This window comes from Passer domesticus, chromosome 14 (assembly GCF_036417665.1).
Source record: "Passer domesticus isolate bPasDom1 chromosome 14, bPasDom1.hap1, whole genome shotgun sequence".
Taxonomy (NCBI): Eukaryota; Metazoa; Chordata; class Aves; order Passeriformes; family Passeridae; genus Passer; species Passer domesticus.
The window spans coordinates 8,700,676-8,719,014 of record NC_087487.1 but is presented as its reverse complement, the minus strand read 5'-3'; the positions used below and the strand labels follow the sequence as shown (position 1 = coordinate 8,719,014).

Genomic DNA, 18,339 nt, shown 5'->3' with positions numbered 1-18,339 from the left:
TTGTAATTAGTGGACACCTAGTGAAAGGATAAGTGTAAACTGATGATTAAAAATGCATCATTTCAAAGATACAGAATGAAGATTTTAGGGCTCCTCCTTCAGGAGTGGGCCTTAGTTCCTTTTCTCCCTGAAGCAGACCTTTCATTGCTGCATTCACTCATGGCAGTAGGGGGTGAGATCTGAGCAAAGAGATGGTAGATCTTAATCTTTGCTGCTGATGGGCATAGTTTTGAATCTGTTCTTGGGCTGTTTAATGGAACTAGCTAAAAGAATTTCCAGATGTGTCACACAGCTGGTGCAAACAGTTTCTGTATTGCTGCATGTTGAAGACATCAGCAATGTGAAACAATAAACCTAATTATGAGGCAGAATACAACTGGTTGTAGATGGTCCCAAGGATGTAAAATACAGCTTAATGCAGGGTAATTAAACAGAGGCCTTGGACCTCAAGTTAATGTGGAATTTGAAGTATTGGTACAAATTTTAATCTGTAACAACTGGTGGGATGTTGGAGGGAAAGTGAATGGGGTGATGTAAAGTGTTGTACAGGCAGCAGCTCAGAATGAGTGAACCTGAAAGTAGTACATGCGAGTGAGAAAATACTTTCAAGTTTAAAAATGTTAAAAATCAAAGAGGCTAGATGTCTGGGTTTCACAACTGTGAACAGAGTTGGATAGTCACTGATGCTGTCCTCTAGGATAAATTTTACTTTTGTTCTTTAAATAAATTCATAGGTATTTTAAAGGGGGTCCTCACTCTAGTGTCTTAATATTGCTAAAAATTCAAGATAGTTTGGGGTAAAGTAGTAGTGTTACCTCATGGTGTTTGTACTGAGACTATAATAACTTTTGTAAAGCACTGTTTAAGATTAGGACTCTTGCCAAGGCACAAAGAAAGGATTCTTAAGGCTATCTTAAGTTCCCTGTGCTAGGTAGAGGAAGCTCTGAAGATCACCCTTGTGGCAGGGTATACCACATCAGTAAAGGGCAGCTCAATGCTTTTCAGTTCAGAAATACTACATTTGGTGATCTCTATTTAAAAATAAAATCTGAGAAGAGAATAGCATGTGTTTCCTTCCCCATGTTCTGTCCACATACCTGGGGGCAGGTGGTGTGTGGCAGGAGGGAGCCAGGCCAGGCACTGGGGCTGTCTTGATGACAGGCTTGAGCCAAAGGAAGGGTCATATTTAAATGTATTGAAGCAGTCTTGTTTCTCATTGCCAGTGTGCCTTTCTTTTTTTTTTTTCTTTATACAATTCTGATTACTTTAGTGAATTGAGGCCATTATTTGAAATATGTTAATAACCTGTCAGCTGCTCTTGCTGGTGTTAGGAGTGAGGAGACTTGTTTTGCTTGCTCCCAGTTGTCCCACTGAAAGACTAGCACTGTTTTAAAGGAAAACATTCATATAATTAATTCTGAAGTGTTGGGATAGTGTGACGACCTTTACATTTAGGGAAGAGCTGAAATGAGATTGAGATGGAACAGGAGGCACTTAGTGGTTTGATGTGACCTATACATGTTGGGGAACAACATTCAAGTGACTTGTAGTGGAATTGCCCAAAGCTTGCCACATTACCACACTGTGACTCTTCCCTTTGTGGCATTTTTGAGCTTTTAAAAGAAGTGAGGATGTTGCACAAAAATGCACTGTGTGGTCTTTATGACTGCATTCTGCTGTTGCTGACGGGAACTTATTGAGAAAATTGCACGTTTGGTTTTTCATGATAGTAGGTGAATTCATTACACTGTTAAAAAATAAATGATGTCTGAAAGAGCCCATATGTTAGGGGAAATGGTGTAGAACATATCAGTTACTCTGTAAAATGTACTTGCTGCTAGTTTTTCTTTGTAATCTACGTTGAATAAGTATAGAAATAATTGATAAAGCAATAGTATTTGTCTGATATGTAGGAATTACCCCTGTGATTCCTGTAACATTGAGTTTGTAGAGGCAAAGTTATTATATGAGGTGCTGGTAAACTTTATCCAAAATCACAAGGATTGAAGCTTTATAAGTGGCACTGGATGTGTGTTGTATATTCAGTGTACTGGGAGTGTACAAGCCACCCTTTTTTGTGACCAGTACCTCTTACTATGGTGAAATAGTTAAACCTGATTTTGGCTTCAAAGAAAAGTTTAGTGAAAATAATTATTTCAAAATTTGCTGACAGATCCTGTGGATACTGTTGCTTCTGGCTTGACTCTTAACAGCTTTTAACAAAGCAAGTTTGGTTTGTTAGTCCCTGTATTAAGACTAGGGAGGATTTCTTGGTTTTTGCCATAAATTCAATAGATTACATTGAAAATGTTCACGATATATGTTTTAGAAATGGTGGTTGGTCATTATTGCTTTCCTCCACAAGTGTGAAAAGTATATATAATTTCTCATTGGTTTAGGTTTTTTGATGACTTATTATTTTTGTAACTGGACAGTAAATAAGTTATATATTTAGGACATCTCAATGAGCTGGGTGAGGAGGAAGACTTTTGTATGTGCTGGGGTACTGATGTATTTTTCTCTGCTTTTCAGGTTGCCACGGAGTAAAATGGATGGTAGCTTTGATTGTGATTGTGGTGAGCTGGAGCCACCTGATCATTAACAGAAGGCATCTTTTGTAAATCAAGAGCTGCCAGTTTCCCATTTAACTAGACTGTAAACAAAGAAGAGAAAAAGGAGGAAGAAGGAAAAAAAAATAGTGCTTACCAGCACCATAGAATGACGCTGCTCAGGACCAGTCCAACACTGAATGTATCTGCACTGTGAGGAGGAGGATGTTAATAGAAGCCTATTATGTGCATATTTATTCACATTTTTGTTAAATGTTAACAGATTAGCACAGTAGAGCTGAGTGCATAGTATGTCATTTCATTCCGTTTGAGTTTCTTGTGAGTATTTTCTTTAATGTCTGCAGAAATGCTGCACCTTTCTTGAACTATGAATGCTGCAATCTTTCGATCTTATGCTCGGTTTGAGTTCTAGAGCTTACAGGCTCTAAATTCAAGGGGACACAACAGGCCTGGCTGGCTCATAATGAAATGAGAGTGTCAAGAAACCATCTTGCAGTCAAAGCCAAGTGTTTCTTCTCCCTTTCTCTAAGACCTTTCCTTCAGATACCAGTGGAAGTGTCTCCGTGTGTTTACAGAAGCTTAATAGTTTGAGGAAAAACATAAAGAATTTTAAAATGGCAGAAAAATTTGAAAGTCTCATGAACATTCATGGTTTTGATCTGGGCTCTCGGTATATGGACTTAAAACCACTGGGCTGTGGTGGAAACGGCTTAGTTTTTTCTGCTGTCGATAATGACTGTGACAAAAGAGTAGCTGTCAAGAAAATTGTCCTTACAGATCCCCAGAGTGTTAAACATGCTCTACGTGAGATCAAAATTATTAGAAGACTTGACCACGATAACATTGTCAAAGTATTTGAAATTCTTGGTCCCAGTGGAAGCCAGTTGACAGATGACGTGGGCTCCCTGACAGAATTGAACTGTGTTTACATTGTCCAGGAATACATGGAGACAGATCTGGCTAATTTGCTAGAGCAAGGCCCTTTACTGGAAGATCATGCCAGACTTTTCATGTACCAGCTGCTACGTGGGCTCAAGTATATTCACTCTGCAAATGTTCTGCATAGAGATCTCAAACCAGCTAATCTTTTCATTAATACTGAAGACTTGGTGCTGAAGATTGGTGACTTTGGTCTTGCACGAATCATGGATCCTCATTATTCCCACAAGGTATGCAGAGAGTGGGAATATCTAAGTGATGCGTTGACAGCTGTGCCTTCTTAAAATAGCATCTTTCTTCCTTTTGCATAGGTAGATAGGCTGTGGAAGGCTCCTTAGCATGGTTTGCCTCAGAAAGGACTACTGCAAGCATAAAATATATCTATATTTTTTTACTAAATGGGTTCAGAAAAGCAAAGGTTTTAACAGTGAAGAAAGAACCTAAGATGAAGAGCAACATTTAGTTATATTTAATTATAGAAACCCTAGATGAGATTGTAAGTAGTGCATTTGTAGTGCAAGTGTGGCTACTCTGGGGGGTTGGTTTAGAGATACTGTCCTCCTGGTCTAGATGTTTCACAAGGGAGTTCAGTATCATCTCTGCATTTTTTTGGCATCTGAGAATGACGAAGTTTTGCCGCAGTACCTCATTTGACTAATAAATAGTGTCATATTTGTGTATGGTTGCTCTTCACTCACAAAGGTATTTGTAAAGGTAGAAAGAAGGTTTGGTAGAACACACACAATAAAATCCCTGAGACTTCGAGACTAAAAAAATCTTGTTAGTAGTGCATTTAAAATAAATTAAAACATGTAAGTCTTAAAAATCTAATAATTTTTTAAATTAATTTCATTAGGGCCATCTTTCTGAAGGATTGGTTACTAAATGGTACAGATCGCCCCGGCTTTTGCTTTCTCCTAACAACTACACTAAAGCCATTGACATGTGGGCTGCAGGTTGCATCTTTGCTGAAATGCTGACTGGGAAAACCCTCTTTGCAGGTGGGTAGAATAAAATCAGTGGTATATTCATAAAAGGAGTGGTACTGCTTAATTATCTTCCACAGGAAGGATTGGTTCTTGTGGCTAACATCAGTAGTCATTGACTGCTGATATCATATCATATAATATAATCATATAATGCAGCATATCAGGATGTGCTGTATTATTGTGCACTATATAAACTACAGAGTGATGTATCTGTAAAGCAGAAGACATTCCAATTTCATTACTTGTGTTGGTGTATATTTAGATAAATATCACAATTTATTGTTAGAAGTCACGCATGGTAAATATGTCTGTAATTGTGTTAAGCTAAATTTATTAGTCGCCTAAGAAGTGTTCTGATACATGTGTGAATTGGTGCATCCAGGGAGTATTTGAAGATTATGAATGCCCTGAATATCATAGGCATAAAGTTTATTTTTTTAATGTAGTTAGCCTCATCACTTCTCGCTTCTATATATTTTAAATTATGAAGCCCCAGGGGTGTAGATTTAGAGGTGTAAAATTTGGTGCAATACAGCAAGGAAATGTGCAACCTTCAACTGTTTCAGGTAAGACAGGAAGCAATGCTCTGGTCTCATTGGGTACATCAATATTAGAGCTTTGGTTAGGATCAGGAGCAAATTTTTGGAGCCCATCTCTTGATGGCCATCCTGTACGATATTGCTGACCTAGCTCAGAGCACAAACTGGAGCATTTTAGGTAAAGTGAAACTGTTATTTGCACTATAGGGGATCACCACCTGCTGACAAGCACTCAGTCCATGGGAGCAGATGAGCAAACTGCAGAAATACCTCTGAAATGCTTGTTTTTGTGCACCCTGGGGCCTCAGCAGCAGCTGTCTCATTCAGGCTCACTCTTGCATTTGCTCCTGTTGGCTTGAATTACAGGAGTAATGCAGATAAAACCTTGAGAGCTAGGCTTACATTTCAAAGTTCACATTCCTTTAGACACAAGGACTGTGGACTGAATGCACACCTCTGCAGTCATTCTTAGCTTTGCATGAAAAGGCAATGGAATTGAGAGCTTCTTGCCATTAAGTAGTTACTGGAGAACTGTCAATTGAAAGCATTATTTGTTATAAAACAGTGATTAATACATGCAGAGTCTTCTCTTAACATGCAGTGAGTTTTTCACTCTTTGAGTTACTAACTACTGGAGTAATGTCCCCAGAGTATTACATGCTTGGCTGATACAAGATTTATTAGTTTCCTATTGGGAAAAAGTCTGCAGATCTCATCATTGAGCATAGATAGATCACAACTGCCAACATTTTGGGGTTTTTTTCCTTTGAGTGTCACTGGTATTTGTCACAATTTTTTATCAGCCCAATTGCTGTGCAGAGCGTTAGAATTCTGTTAAAAGACTTGGTCTTAGTCACCAAAATCCTAAATTTGTAGGCTTGTTTGTATCTCTTAATTACATTGAGTAGATACTTAGAAAAATATTTTAGATATAGGTGTGCCCCTCTGAAAATTTAGCACTGCCATGGTTTTCTAATCTAAAGAAAAATGCATTTCTTGACGTCATGCATTTGAAAAGGGAAGATGGTTGCAGATATGATAGTTATTCTGCCCCGAGACTCTGAATAAAGTTCTTCTGCAGAGTTGTTTGGAGGTTTGATTTGGTTAATTGCAACTTCCTGTCTGTTTCTGAACCATCCCTTAGGAATCCTGCTGTTCAGAAAGCTGATGAGGATGGGAAGGAAGAATACAGATTAATATTGCTGAATACCTGGAACAAGTGAAGGAAAGGAAGTTGAGGCTGTGGAATTCAGTAGCTTTGCCAAACTTTTCTCCTTCTTTGTTCTAAATCAATATTTTGCAAGGTTATTTTGCTGATAGTGGACAGGAAGATGATTAATTTTTAGGATGGTACTCATTACACAGTAGAATCTATTTTCCAGCAAATTACAAGCAATATAGCATCTGATAGATCATATTAAGTAATTTGTTGTAGTCTGAAGTAGAACAAAACAGCTCTTTCAGTCCAGTAAAGCAGATAACACAAGGCAGTACTGATTCATTTGGGGAACTCTGTCAGATTTTCTGCAGTGACTTTGTCTCAGCTTTTCAAGTCACCTGGCAGGTGTGTGACTGCTGTGCAGGCACTGAAGTGAACTGAGAACTTTGGAGATGGTAGAGTCTCTTGCTGCCCCCATTTATTTTTATATTTGTTGTCACATACATCAGTATTGCTTGTGATTGCCCAGAGCTGCTTGGTGAAGGAAGGAAACGTTGGCATGCAAATAATCCTATATAATTTCATCTGCTAGTTGAATCTCTAGGATCCTACATCCTCCTTGGAGCTGAACAAGCTGAAGTTGGCAGGTTGTATTTCTGGGTACTCCAGTACTGAATATAGATGCTGTTCATTATTTAAAATTGACCTGCTGTATAGGCCCTTATTGTTCTTACTCAGAGAAACTTCAGGTAGTGCTAAAAGAGTACTGTAATTTCAATCATAATAGAGTACTTTTTTCAGAAAGAGCATCACTGTGTAACCAACACATGATTTTTGTCTTGCATTTGACAGTTAATGCAGGATTTCAGAGTAGAATATTAATGCAAATGGTTATAGCCTGCAAAATGTCTTTTTGAGCTAAACTACTACTGTTTTTATTAATAAGGGAGATACAATTCAAAGTGAGGTCAAATACTGTATTAATTAGGTGGATCAGTTGAAAGGGGAGGATAGCAGTATGTAGTGTGTAATAAAAAGGGTATTGCTGTAGAATACCTCATCCTTGGTGAAAACACCCTTACAAAAGCTTAAGGTTAGCTCTCTTTATCTGTGAGTAGCAGCTCTAATTCTTCATATGCCACAGCATTTCTTGAGAGCTCTTCAGATTTATTATCATTTAAATTCAGAACTTCAGCCTTTCCTCTGTTGCAGGAGATTATAATCTTTTACTAGAAATAGCTGCTCAGAGCACAGAATTTTGACATGCCTTTCATACACAGGGATCAGAAGTGTTTAAAGTTGAAATGGCAGCTTGTGTTTCTTTTGGTGCTCAGGTGCACATGAACTTGAACAGATGCAGTTGATTCTAGAATCAATTCCTGTCGTACATGAGGAGGACCGTCAGGAGCTTCTCAATGTAATTCCAGTTTACATTAGAAACGATATGACTGAGCCACACAAACCTTTAACTCAGTTGCTTCCAGGCATCAGTCCTGAAGGTAAGTAATTAAAAAAATCCTTGATTCAATGTTTTGATGTTTCAAAATCATCAAAAAGTATGCAGCTTTGAGGTGCAGGCGTATGATTGGTAAAAGCAAGTTTCAGTTACAAGAATCTGTGTTCTCTGAAGAAGGATTATCTTCTGCCCTAATAAAAGAAATTTACTTCCATGATGGCTGCTTGGTTATCTTTAGAGTAGAATTGTGAATCTCTGCTGGATCTATTTGCACTGGAGTGGCTCTGTTTTGAGACACTGGCTTTTTAAATACAAGGGAACATTGGAATGGAGTCAGTGTAGAAGGACTGTCTTTCACATGTTCTCAGAAGAGTCTCCCAGCCAAAGTAACAGCAGTGTTTCCTGGTAGCCATTGGTGGATACTGATTCAGCTTGAAGCTTTCTGTCTGTTGCTATTTTTTTATGCTTTAAGTTAAATTATGATTGATCTTAGATTTGACTTCTCTCTCTTTCTGATGGCTCCAGGATGCATATTTGGCAGTGTACTGTCAGTAGCTGATACTTCACAGGCAGCTACTTTGAAACAACTAGAGAGTTCTAGAGCAAAGCACTGCACCTTAATGTTAGGTTCTAAATGTCAGAAATTTCCCATTTAATGGTAGCTTATGTTCTACAGCACTGGACTTTCTGGAGCAAATTTTGACATTTAGTCCCATGGATCGATTGACAGCAGAAGAAGCTTTGTCCCATCCTTATATGAGCATTTATTCCTTTCCAACGGATGAGCCTATTTCAAGTCATCCTTTTCACATTGAAGATGAGGTTGATGATATTCTGCTAATGGATGAAAGTCACAGCCATATTTATAATTGGGAAAGGTAAATTTATCACTTGCTGTGGTAAGATCACTGGATGGTTTTGTGCTTGAAGTGACATTGCTTCATGGGCACTATTTCCTTTTCTGTGTTTTTCCTCTTGAGTAGACCTGAGAATAAAATTTTCTTATTTTCTTATAGCATTATCATTGGATTTATAATCCCTTAGATGTGACTTGGATATGCTGATGTTCCTGAGTTACATTCAGGACTCTAGAATCTAAAGTTAATATTTCCATTATTTTTTTCTTCCCCAAAATACTTCTCTAAAAATAAACTTTGTTTAAGGAGAGTTTTAATTATGGATGTCTTGTCTAATGCTTAATGCACATTGTAGTAAAGAGATTTCATTGTAGTAAAGAGATTTCACACATCTTAAGTCAATTAAACACACTTTAGAAAAAGTTCTGTAAGTGGAGTGAGCTGTTGTACATAATTCTGTTTCCTTATGCTAAATTAAATTAAAACCCTGGAAGAGGTACCCAGTTGGATTAAGGAAGACCTTTGTGTTGAATTGTCATTATTTTGTAAGGGAATTTCTAAACCTGACTGTCTCTGTTTTGGGAGCCAGAGGACTCTTGTTTTTAGCTGCTAACACTTAGGAAATTGTTTTACAGATACCATGAAAGTCAGTTTTCAGACCATGACTGGCCTATTCATAATAACTATGAAGCTGATGAAGTTCAGCGTGATCCAAGGGCTCTTTCTGACGTTACTGATGAAGAAGAAGTGCAAGTAGATCCTCGCAAATATTTGGATGGAGATCGTGAAAAGTACCTGGAGGATCCTGCCTTTGACACCCACTTCTCTACTGAGCCCTGCTGGCAGTACTCAGATCACCACGAGAACAAGTATTGTGATCTGGAATGTAGTCACACTTGTAATTACAAAATGAGGTCCTCTTCATACCTAGATAATTTAGTTTGGCGAGACAGTGAAGTTAACCATTACTATGAGCCCAAGCTTATTATAGATCTTTCAAACTGGAAGGAACAAAGCAAAGAAAAGTCTGACAAGAAAGGCAAGTCTAAATGTGAAAAGAATGGGTTGGTGAAAGCTCAGATAGCACTTGAGGAAGCATCACAGCAACTTGTTGAAAAAGAAAGGGAGAAGAATCAGGGGTTTGACTTTGATTCTTTTATAGCAGAAACCATCCAGCTTAGTTTACAACATGAGTCTACTGATGTTGATAAATTAAATGACTTGAATAGTTCAGTGTCTCAGATAGAGTTGAAAGGAATAATATCGAAGTCGGTGAGCAGAGAGAAGCAGGAGAAAGGAATGGCCAATTTGGCACAGTTAGAAGCTCTGTACCAAACTTCTTGGGACAGTCAGTTTGTCAGTGGTGGGGAGGGGTGCTTCCTCATAGACCAGTTCTGTTGCGAGGTAAGGAAAGATGAACAAGTTGAAAAAGAAAATACTTACACCAGTTATTTGGACAAATTTTTTAGTAAGAAAGAAGATGCTGAAATGCTAGAACCTGAGCCAGTAGAAGAGGGGAAGCTTGGGGAGAAGGAAAGAGAGGAGAGCTTTCTCAGTAACAGTGGGGAGCTCCTCTTCAACAAGCAGCTTGAGGCTATAGGTATTCCTCAGTTTCACAGCCCTGTTGGTTCGCCTCTGAAGTCCATCCAGGCCACACTAACGCCTTCTGCTATGAAATCATCTCCCCAGATTCCCCACAAAACCTACAGCAGCATTCTGAAACATCTAAACTAAAACACTCAGCAGACATTTCTTTTATATTCATGAGATGTGTTTGTCTTTTTTTATTACTAGTGTAAGTAATTTTTTTACTTGAATCAGATGGTGTAATTTTGGTATGGATTTCATTAGTTTTCTGTTTACCATTGTTTTTACAATCCAGAATTACTTTCTATACATAAGTTAGTTTTGTTTTTAAACTGGCATGTCGTTTGCACACAAAATTAAAGAATAGAGCAAAATAATGCAAAATGCAGGAGGTAAAAAATGCACTAAACCAAGTAAAAAAAAAAAACATTCTCTCAGTAAAACAGTGTCCATGTTTTGCAGAAAAAGAACCTTGCCTTGAAATTTACACAGTGAGACTGTACATAATTGCATGAGAATATCTATTTTTCCCGAAACATTTTTTTCATTCATGCGTATTTTAGAGTTTTTCATACTCTACACATTTCTTAGACACATGATACCAGCAGCAACTGAAATGAATGCAGAATTTGGTACGCATGTGTTATCTACCTCAAGGTAACAGCAGTATGTGGCAAAACATTAACCACCCATAGTGCTTCTCATTATGCACTTCTATTTAGCCAGCATTATTGTAGTAGCTATTCCTATTGAAAATCATTCAATATTTATAAATGTTCTGGTATGCATTCTTTATAGTGAAGTGTTAATATGCAGCACTTTTATTTATTTTAGCAAATAAGTATATTTCTGTAATTATAGAAAGTCAATTTTTGAGTTACTTTTCAGATAAAAGTTTTTGTTTAGCACTATGGTTTTATTGCCTACATATCTGGGTATATATTAACATCGGCTTATTCTGAGGCTATCCAATACATTTTTATTTTTATTTTTTAGTTTTCATTTCAAGTAAAGCACTCACTGTGTATAGGAATTTGTAATTGGAGGTGCTTGATCTCTACAAAAGAAATTAGGAATTGCTTTATTATCAAATGCTCCTAGAAGTCTTAATTGTGTTCATTTTTTAAAAATTTTGTAATGTTAGTTGTGTGCATGGAAATAATTAAGGTACAACATTACTGTAGGTTAAAGTTCTATATGGTGAGACATTTTGTTTTTACTGTATGTTTTTACGAATGATTCCTGTCCCACTCCCAGCCCCCCTCTAAAGCAAGCATGAATAAAATTAGGTTAAATATAGCATGTAGCATCTCGGTCTTTTAAAAATTTGTTTTATCTTCTGATTTTTTGAAATACTGGATGTATCATTGGCTCCCCTGTTTAAAACTAAAAACAAATAAAAACATGGCCAGCAAAAGTGGCTGTTTGTGATGCTTTGTACACACCCTGCCAGATGAAGAGCAGCTGCTGTGCTGCAGCTGGGGCAGTTGTGAGGGTCACTGCCTAACACAGGGTGCTCATGGAAGCATGAGAAACTCCCTGGAAGGGATGCAGCATCCTGCAAGGAGACTCCCAAGAGTTTCCTTCTGTCCTGCTGCCTGCAGCCTGGACAGAGGAAATCCCAGGTAATGGTGTGGCTCTGGAAGCACAAATATACAGTGGTGTCCATAACCATTTCTGATCACAAAACCAATTGGCTTTGGGAGTGTGAGTGAACCAAGTTACTGTTTTGTCAAAGTTTTAGCCAGATGAGTGTTAAAGGAAAAGCTGCAGCGTGTGTGCGAGCCCCTTCACGTTGCTGGCAGCCTGGAGTGAAGGTGAGCCTGCAGGTTCCTCAGCCAAGAGCCTGGCTGGAGCACTTCCACAAGGAGATTTTGGGAGCATGACAAGGTAACTCCTGTGGGATGATACAGACTGTGCAGGTCAGGTCTCTGTTGCAGCAAGCCCTAGAACAGTCTGTGTTTCTCTTCCAGTTCCTCCCATCACAGCTCTTCCAGAGGGAGCTAATTAACTGTACAATAAAGCTACATCTTCTGGCAGACTCCTACAGCTTTTCCTATGACAGCGTTTTAGTTCCTCCAGATTCTTCCATCCCTGCTCCTCTGGCAGGTAGCACGGTCTAAAACAAGGATCTGTGCCCCTTCAGTGTGGCACAGGATGGGCACCTGGGAGGGGACAGGGAGTGTGTCCTTGGGCACGGTCCCTGGACATTGCTGCAGCCACAGCAGGGGCCTGTGGGCTGTGGGGAGGGGGGTCCCCTGGGCAAGGGACTGTTCTCAAGGGCAGTAGGGCTTCTGTTGAGATTGGAGAGCAGTGGGTGGAAAGCATGGAAGAAACACATCTTGTACAAACGTATCTTTTTTGTCGTTTTTTTTTTTTTTTAACACATGTGAAACTCAACAGTACTTAACAAGCCTGTAAGGGTACAAAGGAAATGTTCTACACTAGAAGAAAGGGGAGAGTCGAGTGTTGAGCCTAACCCAGCATGGTGCTTTATTACCTTTGTCTTCTACCTGTGCTGAGGAGGCAGCCCTGTGCAGGCTGTGCTGCCTGCCTGGGTGCAAACCGTGCTCTCACAGCAGGCTCTGTCCATGGGCCACTGCAGGGTGCAGCTGGGCAGTCGGGTTTATTAAGTAGAAGGAATTCCCTTTGTGGAGACAAAAGTGTTTTGTAGGACCATGCAAAGTGAAATCACTGCTAGAAAGTGAAGGTGCTGTGGGTGTGGTGCTGGGCTCTCCCTTGGCAAGCTGCAGGAGTGTGGGAAGAACAGCCTGGAGAAAGTGCGGGGTGTCACAGGTTGTTCCCATGGGATGGAGGATGGTTCCTGCCCTGTACTCATCAGCCATGCCTATCCCTTCAGGAAAAAATAGGTCAGCTACATGTGTAGCCCTTTGGCTGTGACCTAGCAACAGCATTGTCTTTAAAAACAAAAATATGGAAGAGGCTTAAATTATGAACCAGATAAAGGGACTGCTGTTTCACAGCAAGATGCTTGCCAAGTACAATGGAACACCCTTATTTAACAAAAAAGCAAATAAGAAATGAGAAAATTAACCATCTTTTGAAAGTGCCCTTTCTTCTCCAAGTGGCCTTTTGTTAAAAGGCAGCATTTTAAAGTATATTTAACAAGAGCTTCAGCTAGAAGAGGTGATGTTTACAACAGACCAGGACAGAGCCTTTTGCACATCCTGCCATCACATGAGGTCTAATAATTGCTGCACAGTTTGTTCTGATCAAGAGTTCTCAGCCGTGGTCAGTCACCTTTCTCAGAGTTGTATTTAATTTTAATTAAATCAAAGTTGCTATATATAATCTTAGCTATTTTATGAGTCTTTGCCCATGCTGCTGGTAGTGGTGTGGTGGCACTGTGAGTCTGGCACAGCTCAGCTGGTCTGTGCTGAGCAGAGCTGGGGCTCCAGGCTGGACGTGGGGCTCTGTGAGCAGCTGGGCACTGGGGCAGGCCCTGCTGCCCCTCCCTGCCCTGCTCGGCAGGGCTCCTGTACCTGCAGCAAAGGGCTCACTGCCCGCAGCAAAAGCTGTGCCTTGATGTACTTTGTTTTCCTGTCACCTTGCTGTTGCCTTTTCTGTGCTGCAGAACTCTTAGGCTGCATCCTTTTAAAGCCTTGCCAAGTTCCCTCTTTGGTCCAGCTGATTGCCTGGAGGCACTGGTTTATGAACAGGTTTTTAATGCCTTTTTTACAGGAGTCCACCTGAGAGGTTTTTTTCCATATGGAACTAATGTTGTTGATTTTTTCTGTCCCCTTCTAACCTCTGTCATAGTCAGGGATGTAGGAGTTTTTCCACATGTGGACTTTCATCTCCTACTCTACACATGTATACTGCAAACCCCAGAGAGCTGTAGGCAGGGCCCCAAGGAATTCAGTGGCACATTGTGGTGCAATTATTGCTGAATATCAAGAGGAAATCCATCCTTGAGCTAAATCTGCTCCCACAAGTCTTCTTTATTTATACTCGTGTTGCTTTCCTGCTGCTGAGATCTGGAAGTGCTTATCAAGGGTTATCAACCCTTCAAGGGTTTTACATGTAATTAAACAGTAACCTGTCTTCGTTCTTCCGAAGATGCAGCCCTGAGCAACAGCAGCCCTGAACCAATTTGTTCCTTACTCCTAGAATTACTTCAGTTCTTACAAAATCCTGTAAATTCTTGTTTGCTGTTCTGCCACTGCTTGCGTCATTCTTGAGCTGCACGGCCTGGGCAGTGGTGCCAGGGGGTATTTAGTAACAAGCAAATAATCCAGATCACTGCTGGCACCCAGCACTCTTCCATTCCACTGGCTATATTTAAAATGGTTATCTGCTTACTCTGAGTGCTATTGGAGAGCCCTTAAAATACTGACTGCTGAAAAGTTCAGTGGCTGCTTTTGGCTGGGGAGTAGCATGGCTGGTGTGGCGATCTGTGTGCAGCAGGCCATGTGCAGAGGGAGCTGTGCCCAGCAGCCCCCGGGGATGGCCAGGTATGGCCACGCTCTGCAAATAGCTGGCAGCAGCCACACGTGTCATCTGCTTGCCTCAGGAATCTGTCTGCTGCATCCTGACTGCTGAGCAGCCCTTCTATAGAGAACTCTGATAATAAAATACCTTTTGTAATCTCCATGCTGGGCTGCTGCAGCCAAAATTACTTTTAACCTCAATGTCACCCAGCCTGGATTGCTACGCGTGGTATGAAATAGCAAAGTGTGTGTTTGGCAGCTGGGGGTGGCACAGGGAACTTGTGACTGTCCAGCATCAGAGCCAGCAGCTCCATTGCCCTTCATGTCCCAGCTTTGGCTCCCTTGTTCCCTGCACAAAGGTGCTGGGAGACAATTCCTGCAGCTCACACACTGAGTAAGAGCATGGCTGTGGGGAAGGGCTTTTCCATCTGTCCCTGGGGACTTGGGTTAATCTATGCTTACATCCAATCTGTGTTTCTAGAGCACAGAGTCATTACTGAATTGCTGGCTGATGGTTTGATGGGTTTTCAATGTTTTAACATTGGTAGAAGGCTGATTTATTTTGTCCTAATTTGGTAACATTCTGCATTACTTGTATCTTAGCTTACACTTTTCATTTCTCCAGATTTCTTGTAACTTTTGATTTAGGCTTATTATATTCTTCTAGTAATCATTCATGGTTGCATATAGTCCAAGGCAAGTGGGTGATCCCCTGCCTGCCTGGTTAAAGGTCACTGGCCACTCTCAGAACAGATGGGAGGCCTAATAAAATACAGGCTTTCCTTTATATCTGAATTTGACCATGTTCCTCAAGCCATGTCCCGGGGCTCTGGTGCTGTGTAGAGTGGAAGCTTCATTGCCACACTAATCCCACTGTGGCTGGTGCAAGGTAAGTATAAACCTCATCATTTTTCTGTGTCATCATCTCCACAGCATCTTCCCAAAAAGAAAGTGTAGCCAGCGTGGAATTTCTGCTGTACCAGACTGTTGATCTTTTAGTTTGCAGCTCAGGCCTCAGCAATGGGTGCTCCAAAGCCAGGCTCAGGCAGTGAAAGGACATTTTCTCATTCTCGTCCTTGGTGGTGCCATTCAGACTGGATTAGAGTTTAAATCTTCAGGGCTAGAGGCTGTAGAGAAACAATGTCTCCTTTTGATGTCTGTCTTGAATTTTATCATTTAGAAGGATTTAAAGGATAGACCTCAATAGCTGAATGACAGATTTACTGTGACTTCTGTGTTTGTTTGGATATAGATTCAGACAGCACAGCTCTTGAAATAGCTGGGTAACTAGCAGAAGCATTCTTAAAGCCTATGATTAAGAAAGCAGATGGGTTTGGGTTTTGTTTTGTATCATATTTGTCTCAGATATTTTCTGCTATTGTTAGAGTCTTAACAGATTTGATGTTGACACATATTGAAAGATTAAATTACTTCTAGATACTAAATTGTCTTTTGGACCCTTACACATGATATTTCACTGGTTTTCCATGATTCTTTATTCTCTTTCTACTTGCTTTTATACAGAGAGACTCAGGTGTTTGAGTCTCTCAGTTTTGCACCATGCCTAGCCCTGTGAAGCAGCAAGGTGCCAGTCTGTTGGAGTGCAGAGTGGACAGGAATGTCCTTTGGGGTTGCTGGCCCTGGAATCTGTATTTCTATTGGAAACTGCATTGGAACTGCATCACCCAGAGTACAGCACCCACTGCCAGCAGGGCAAGGTGAAAAACCTGTGACTGGCTTAGGGACCTGCACAGGGCAGGGAGACTCATCACCCAGAGCAAACCCAGGAGAAAAGCAAACCCAGGAGAAAAGCAAACCCTGGAAGCCCAAGTGGAGCTCTGGCTCACGGTTTGCAGCTGCAGCGTGGCAGAGGCTGGCTGCCCACACCTCTGGGGCCCAGTTAATCAGTACCTTGCAGCATTGCTCCTGCCCTGATAAAATCATCATGAAATCATAATGATGTCAGCAGTGGAGCAGGTGTTTTGGTTCTTCAGCCAACACAGAGCAAAATAAGAGAGCACAGAGCAAAATATGAGAGCTTGAGCTATACCCTGGGCCAGTGGGCCCAAAGGACGTGCCACAAGCAGCTGGGTGGCCCTGGTGGGTCAGCAGTGGTACCAGCACCAGCAGTGGAGAGGAGCCAGGCGTGACCAGGGCAGAGTCCAGCTCATCCTCCAAAATGCCTGTGCAGCCCAGGGAGGAGGTTTCCACCCTGCCTGCCAGGAATTGCAGTCTTTGTTGGCATGAGCAGGAGGAAAAATATGATGGGGAACAGGAAGATTAAAATAATCCCAGTGAAAACAGGATGTTGGAAATCTGGTAGCAGAGTGGGGCTGCAGGGCTGGCGGGCTGCAGAAGGCTGCTGGGGGCAGGGAGGCTCTCACACAGGCTGTTTGGGGCAAAACACCCCGTTCTCACATGGGCAGGCACACACCAAAGCCTTGAGGCAGAGGCAGCACAGCTCTGCTGGCAGCAGAGTGAAATCTTGTGTTGTCCAAAACATGGCTGATTATGGCTATTTACACCAATGTGTTCACTCACCTTCTCTCAACACCTGCCTGAATTGTTTTGTGCTGGATGAAGGTCATGAGCCGTTCCCCACACCACATCAGCCTGGCACCACCTTTACAGAACAGCCTGGGCCTGCCAGGCAGCGGGATGGAGCTGTTCCAGAGCCTGGCTGCCAGCAGGGAGCTGGATATCTCCCAGTGAGCACAGCCTGCTCTCCGAGCTGCCATCCCTGGCGTCCTTCCAGCCACGACAAAATAAAAACCAAACAGTGTTTGTCTCTCACTAAAGTGCCTCTTCCTCCCAGGGGCTGACAGCAGCAGTCAGTGCTGTGGATTTACGGCAGGGGAGCCTGAGGGAGCTGCTTCCCATCCCCAGAGCCAGTCTGTGAGCTGCCAGAGGCTGCTGCTGGGGCTGGAGAGGGGCTGCTGGGCTTCTCCAGTGCCTTGCCCACCAGCCCTGAGGTGTTTCTGCTCCTCTGGGAGCGTGGTGGGCTCCTGAGAGGGCTCTGCACTGCAGGGCCCAGGCTCCAGCACGTGTGGACCATGCTCAGCAGCAAGCAGGAACTCAGTGCCCCATCATTTATGAGGTCATTGAGCCATTAGCAAATGCATACTAAAACCTCTGAGGCTAAATCACACTGGGTTGTTCCTTAGGTGAAATGAAAATTGCTATTTTCCATGAGTCCAAACTGCCATCCACTTATTTACTTTCCATGGCTAAATTGAATGTACTATGTACATTGCAATTGCCAGTGTTTGTCAGGGCAGTGCAGATGGATGCAGAGCAGCCCTTGGATGAGGACCTTGTCCCCAGTTTTAATCAGCCAGTTAACACAGAGCAGCTCTTCCCTGACATCAGGTCTTTCCCCAGTTATGCATCCTAGCTGGGAAGGCATGGCTTGGGAGTGAAGGGGTTTGGGTGCTCTGCCCAGCACCCCCAGCTCCTGCAGCAGGGGAATTGGGCTTTCCCTGGGGTATCTGCAGCTTGCTTTCCTCAGGAGTGTTCCAGATTATTTGGGTCCTGAGGATGCCAGTGTTTCCTATCACCTCAGTTTATCTTCTTCCATGCTCAAAAAATGAGAGATTTGTTCTCCAGGCCCATGAAATAGTCACTACATCACTTGGCTTTTATGACAAGTGATAAAAAAGAAGGAGATGGAGTGCTTAAAGTGAATTGACTGGAGTCAGTGGCCCAACTGCCCCAGGAGCTCAGGCCATTTTCTGGAGTAGTGGGATGCCCAGCTCCTTTAACAATCGGCCCATGTACAATTTTTGTCCAAGA

General features: G+C 41.7%; 1 protein-coding gene across 3 annotated transcripts in view; it reads left to right on the top strand.

Moving 5' to 3' along the window:
• MAPK6 (mitogen-activated protein kinase 6) overlaps positions 1-11,513 on the top strand; it is a 28,079-nt gene extending 16,566 nt beyond the window's left edge. For all 3 annotated transcript variants that reach the window (XM_064389716.1, XM_064389714.1, XM_064389715.1), the window contains exons 2-6: positions 2,533-3,739; positions 4,366-4,510; positions 7,531-7,695; positions 8,329-8,530; positions 9,145-11,513. In XM_064389716.1, the coding sequence (XP_064245786.1) occupies positions 3,185-3,739; positions 4,366-4,510; positions 7,531-7,695; positions 8,329-8,530; positions 9,145-10,243 (2,166 nt within the window). In that variant the 5' untranslated portion in view covers positions 2,533-3,184 and the 3' untranslated portion in view covers positions 10,244-11,513. The remainder of the gene's footprint in view (positions 1-2,532; positions 3,740-4,365; positions 4,511-7,530; positions 7,696-8,328; positions 8,531-9,144) is intronic.
• The last annotated feature ends 6,826 nt before the right edge of the window (positions 11,514-18,339 follow it).